General features: G+C 42.4%; 1 protein-coding gene across 1 annotated transcript; it reads left to right on the top strand.

Moving 5' to 3' along the window:
- Positions 1–467: 467 nt before the first annotated feature.
- Positions 468–6,187, top strand: ifrd1 (interferon-related developmental regulator 1). The gene is made up of 12 exons (XM_037461796.2): positions 468–693; positions 2,344–2,448; positions 2,679–2,760; positions 3,045–3,169; positions 3,305–3,462; positions 3,556–3,606; positions 3,759–3,937; positions 4,057–4,165; positions 4,368–4,502; positions 4,709–4,837; positions 5,313–5,408; positions 5,549–6,187. Exons 1-12 carry the CDS (start codon positions 663–665, stop codon positions 5,633–5,635), a joined length of 1,287 nt encoding a protein of 428 aa, XP_037317693.2. The 5' UTR covers positions 468–662; the 3' UTR covers positions 5,636–6,187.
- Positions 6,188–6,390: the final 203 nt, after the last annotated feature.

Here is a 6,390-nt window from a genome sequence, read left to right as displayed (position 1 = left end):
ATGATAAGCTACACCAGCAGCAGTGGATATTTTTTGCTTTAGTGTTGACTTAAGTGTTCATCAGAGCAAGGAAAAAATAATAATCAAACTGCTTTTTTTTGTTTAAAATGTATGTAAAAAAAAGTATCAAACTACTTTCTACGTAAGATGGTATTTTTGAGGTGTTATGTTATGTACACAATTATATTATGTTTTTTGAAGAAACTGGACAACGTATTATCTTATCTGAGTACGAAATTATTATTATTATTATTTTTTTGCAGCTGATCTGGTCAAATCTAATTTTGACGGCTTCATGCTACGTCTGAAATCATAATCAGATCCACACGTCCACACAAAAATAACCAAATGCGCCTTGTGTCCACGTTTCTGTTACATGCATCACGTGCAACAATTCTATTCCCGGATTGGTCAGAGATGCCGGGGAAACCTCCTCGTGACATGTCAGCCGATATAAATACTCGCAGCCGCCCTGTTCTTACGCAGCCCTGTTTTATGAGGGAAAATGTATCGTCTCAGCCAGCAGTTTATTTCCGAGATCGCCTTCAATTCCTTTCTATCCGCCGTGCCACGGGAATATTTACATTTTACGAGACAACATAGTAAAAGCTGGTCGTGTATTGGCTGATTTTTGATCAAACTTTACATTTATCTGCACGAAAATGCCGAGAACCAAGAAGAAGAATGGCAGGGGTAAGCAAGCGAGCGGACGCGTTGCATTGGCCCCGTGTGTTGGCTCTGTTGGGAGTTGTAGTTCTTTTCGTGTTTTCAGTCCGTTGAGTTGAGTCGAACGTGTTCATTTTTAGGACTACACATATTTGAGGCTCTCTTACGTCACAAAACAAAGCTAGCTATCCATGGTCAGACAATGCATCGCTTTTTACAATAGGAAGGTTCCATCGTACGACTGTATTACTTATATTTATTGGTACACCGGTTTAGTGATCAAGTGGTATAACGTTACTTGACACGAGCCCCTCATTATTATCGCCATATGCTATAAGCTAATGTCTGCTAGCGCTAGCTAATATCCACGTCCATCTATCAAGTTGCTGCTTCATTTGAAAGGAAAATATTGTAAATAACACGTGCTCATTTGACAACGTGCTTTCTTTGGATGTGATTATTGCCTCATAGACTAACAAATAACTTGTAACGTTATGTCTACAGGGCATGTATTTAGGTTAGCTAACGTTAGCTTAAGTAAGGTCGTCTCGTCTGAAGATTGACCTCAATCAATCTTTGGCACGGTTTGTGACGTTAAACTAGCACGAATGCCAGATAACCCTTTGTCTATTTGTTATTACTGTTTAGCGACACAAGGCGGACATTTTGGGCTCAAGGGAGCGGGTTGGTAAAGAGGCGGCCCCCGGTTCCCAGAAATCAGCTGTGGTGTGTAGAGTCCACGTGAACAAACAGAAATAGCATCCATTAGGTGGCTAAAATGGCCCTTTAAAAATCAGCCCATTAGTGCCTCCATCGTGATCGGAGGTACCAAAGTGCCTCTTCATGGATGGGACTACTTTTTAGAGCTGTTCTTGCAGTGATGCGCTTTACCAGCATCTCTTCCTGACGTGAATTCAGGTCAGTCCGATCAGACAAACGCCTGTTGCGTCTGACCGTGGAAGCAATACCTCTACATGCTGTTTTTCTGTGCATCGTTGGGTGCAACTAATGCACCCAACGCTTTTCACAACTCTCCCACACTTCTCTTCCTTCAGACCGTTTTAAAGTATTCAGCACAGCCTGACAACAGTGCACGTTTTGAGTGTCTCTGCTGTCGTTTGCAACATTTTGCAGGATTCAGGAACATTTCGTATCTCGACTAATGATCACGCCTCTTATTTGGCACAGAATGATAAAATGACTTCCTTCCTTTTTGCTCTTGTATGTTTGGACGGTTCCAAAACTGTTTCTATTCAGTTGTTTTGCCCCTGGAGGTATTTACTGTAGTGGCGAGTCATCGCTTCGGTAAGGTCCCAAAAAATCAGTTCTGTTGTCCCATGAGCCTTCAAGCTGAACATTGTGTTGTGTTTACCCAGTCAACAGGAGCGTGGGTTGCCCTTGACACTGGCAACGTGGGGCCTTTTCATAGGAGATAGTAAGAGCGCAGCCAGATAAGGCATGCAAAGGAAAGGAATATAGATTAGATAACTTCAGTATTATGCTACAGTACCCGTGTGCAGCCTTGTTGCATAATGGGCTCAGCCAGACCAGCTGCACTGTGTGCACACACACACACACACACACACACACACACACACACACACACACACACACACACACACACACACACGAGATACAGCTAATTCTATTTTTTTGTGCTTATTGTCTTGTTTATAGGGGGGCCACATGGAAATGTGCATCCTTTCAGTGATGAGGATGCCTCCATTGAGACCCTCAGTCATTGCAGCAGCTACAGTGACACCGCCAGTGTCGCAGATGAAGGTATGTTTGTGTGTTCAATTGCTTGTATCCTGTATTATTGGGCAACTTAAGTTAAGTGGACCGATTTAAAAAAAAATAAAATAAATTCAAAATTCTTGAACTCAATGACCTCCGAAAAGTTATAGAACCCTAACGTGGAACTGTAATCTGTCCATTTGTTTAATTATTTGAGACCAGTGGCTCCTATCAATACTGCAACGCATATCAGGCAAATGTCTACCTCTTTCCAGGTGGAGAGGCCAGTGAGGACACTGCTCAGGAGGATTTCCAGTACAAGCTGAAGGGCTTCATAGACAGCACCGTTGATAAGAGGTGATAAATAAACTCTCCCTGCTTCTTAACAGCCACGATCCACCTGTTATTGATTATTGGTGTTGAAGACTGCAAACCGTTCTTTTGGGCCCTTTCTAGTTCACTTCATCAAGCCTTAACTGTATTTACCTATTGGCTCCTATTGCAAAACTTGGATGTTAAAATTGCTTCATCAGTTTAACTCATTAGGTCCTCATCCACATATTGTCTAAACTAGAGGGTATTTAGCACATGCACCTACCATGTGTTATTGCAATATTGATTCTTTAAATCCGTTTCCTCAGCGCTAAGACCAGACAAGGGGCACTGGATGGGCTTAAGACGGCAATGGCCACACGGATCCTGTATGAATTCATCTCTGAGAGAAGGATGACCGTCACAGACAGCATTGAACGCTGCCTTAAGAAAGGTACAAGGAAACCTTGTTCAATTGTTCCTCCAACAGCCTGGCCCTGCTTCCAGATGCACAGCGCGGTGGTTTTTAGGTGCCTATAGGAATTGGGCTCACCGTGCTAAAATTCTGGGTTTAATTCCTCCCCCTCAGGCAAAGGCGAGGAGCAGCGAGCAGCAGCTTCTTTAGCCTGCCTGCTGTGTATCCAGCTGGGCCCGGGCATCGAGAGTGAAGAGGTGTTCAAGACCCTGAAACCCATCTTCAAAAACATCCTGGCAGATGGATCAGCCAATATTCAAGCCCGACAGGCTGTGAGTGCCAGATGTAGTTTTTTTTTTTTTTTCCTCTTTGAACGTGTATACGATGTGGAAAGTTACCTGAAATTATCTGTTTACCTTTTACAGGTTGCGACAAGTCTGGGCCTCTGTACTTTGGTTGCAGAAGATGATATTTTGGTACGTTTTTGATCTCTTCTGCGACATACTGCCATAACATTGGTGATGTTATCAGCACGCGGCAGCTGAACCCGAAACAAGCCTCGTTACTAATTGATCGTAAACATGTCATTTGAGATGATTTGTTTATCTCTGCTGCTTTGTTTCACCAGGACGTGCACGCTAGCATGGAGTGCTTTGAGAACCTGTTCACCCGGTCCTATGCGAGGATGGATGGTACCTGTCCTCTGATCAGTCCCCAGGTGAGCCAGCTCCACACCAACGCCTTGCTGTCCTGGGCACTGCTGGTCACTATATGCACCGCCAACCAGCTCAAAGACATCCTGCACAAGTAAGACCCACCGTTTGAAAGTATTTGGGAGCTTACCATGAAACATTAGAATCAGCATTAAAAAAATGCAAGAAACTATTTTTTGGAAATGTTTGAGTGCATGTGTTTTTGTCATGCAGACATCTGCCTAAATTGCCAAGATTGCTGGAAAGCGACGATGTCAACATGAGAATTGCTGCAGGGGAGACGATTGCTTTGCTCTTTGAGTTGGCCAGAGACCTGGACTCGGTAAGTTCTTTGGTATCCCTTTAGTACCGTGGTGTATTGCGACAAAATCACCGATGTTGGATGCAAAAAGAGACTGATTGTTTTAAACTCTATCCATTCGTCTGTAGTGTGAGACCTTGCTCCTTTTTTATTTAAATTTGTTTTCTTCTCATTGGTCACAAATGCAGTTTTTTTTTTTTTGTTCCCCCTTTTTTTTTTTAAGGAGTTTGAGTTTGAGGACTGGGAGCAGCTTTGTGATAAACTGAACCAGCTGGCCACGGACTGTAACAAGCACAGAGCCAAGACCGACAAGAGGAAGCAGCGGTCGGTGTTCAGAGACGTACTCAAGGCTGTTGAGGTGGGTGTTGGTGTCCAGTCGGCAAGGTTGTGGATTGCCTGGTTTTTCATTGACTTTTTAGACCTTTTCTTGGTCTTAGCCTGACCGCCTTCGAGTAAAACAAAAAAAAAGGCAGACATTTTAGTTTTTAGGGGACAGAAATAACTACTTCTGAGAACTGCATTTTAAGATTATTTTTTTCTTCTTTTCTTTTTATATTCTTCCAGGAGGGGGACTTCCAGTCTGAGGCCATTCGCTTTGGGACGGAGCGCATGACCATCGACAGCTGGGTCCGAAAGAGGACGTATGATGCCTTCAGAGAGTTTGTGGGCTCTGGTATGAACTACCACTTACAGGTATTATTTATTAATTCCTTTTTTTCAATGAGGACCAATCACAGTAATAAGACGATTTCAGTGCACACAGGTTGATATTTCAATTGCACTGCAGAATCCAGTTTGGGTGGGGTTTGGTGTGTAACAGGAGCTCTTTTCTCCTGCCTTGACACAGCATTAAAAGACAATGAAGATCTGTGGGACTGCCTGATGCAAGAGACAACACTTACATCTTGATTTAGAATGTTGAAGACAAAAAAAAAGGTGTTACAAGTAGCTGATTGGAAAGTAGTCTCCACTCTGGCAGGAAGCCAGTGCTTGTGGAAAAGTGCAACATTTCGCGAGTGAACGCATTTCAGATCAAAGAACACAAAAAACGGTATCTAAAATTGGCTAGCTAGTGTCTCGCCATTTTCGTGTGATTCTTGTATTGTGTTGCGCTGATGGTTGCTGGAAGTATTTTCTCATGTTTTTTTTTTGTCTCACTTCTCTTAAGGCAAATGAATTTATCCGCGATGTGTTCGAACTGGGTCCGCCTATGTTGGTTGATTCCGCCACAATGAAGGCCATGAAAATCCCTCGCTTTGAAAGGGTATGTTCCCATATGCATTAAAAAAAATCCTTTTTTATTATTATTTTTTTTAAACCTTGCGGCATGACAAAGTTATCCCAACAAACTTATGCTGTATAATTAAATCTAGAACTCTGACATTTTCCCTGTCTCTGTTCCAGCATCTTCACAACTCTGCTGCGTTCAAGGCTCGGACCAAGGCTAGAAGCAAGTTCAGGGACAAAAGAGTGGATGTTGGAGAGTTTTAACTATATATATATATATATATTTTTTTTTTCCCTCACTCTAACTCCCTATTTATCAGGCTTTCCTGCTTTTTTTTTTTAGAACGATTGTCACAACCTTGTCTTGGTGATTCTCCCTAGTCTTTTTGAGTATGAACCCTCGCCCTGTGCAGACCTCAACGGGCCTCCTCACAGACGCTCTGTCGTGGGCATAACATCCACCGAGGGTTTGATGATTAATAGATAGATAATATAAATGTATCCACACGTCAACAGTGGCGTTGTACATATAGTGTATTTGTTTGCTGCTAATGTCAATATTCATAATGCAGCCTCTTTGTTTCTTTTAAATTATATCATTTCGTCAGCATTTATCTTACACCATTAATGTTGTAGCGATGTTGACGCATGCTGTTGCTGATCTAACCCCTTAATGAATTTCTATTGTGTTACTACCATTATTACCTTGAGCAATTTACTTCTGTAGAACCTCTTCTATTAATATTGTGACGTCTTTTTTAGTTTTGGGTATTGTCAAAAAGGTGATGGTGAAATAAAATAAGTGTAAGAACTGGATCTGTGGTATTTATTCACATAATCTGTACTCTACCTAACTGATACTGATTAGGATCAGTTGTTCAACTGCTTAAGGGGATTCTCAAAGTAGTGGCGCATACGGCAGTAGGTTTTAGGGAAGTGACTGTCAAAGAGAAGGGATTTTTGAGAAGTCCGTGCTTCGTGGCAGAGATACGGCGGTCCTTTTGAGGCACGTTGTGGTT

The sequence above is a fragment of the Pungitius pungitius genome, chromosome 2 (assembly GCF_949316345.1).
Source record: "Pungitius pungitius chromosome 2, fPunPun2.1, whole genome shotgun sequence".
Taxonomy (NCBI): domain Eukaryota; kingdom Metazoa; phylum Chordata; class Actinopteri; order Perciformes; family Gasterosteidae; genus Pungitius; species Pungitius pungitius.
Note: the sequence above shows the minus strand (reverse complement) of the source record. Positions and strands in the feature narration are given on the sequence as shown.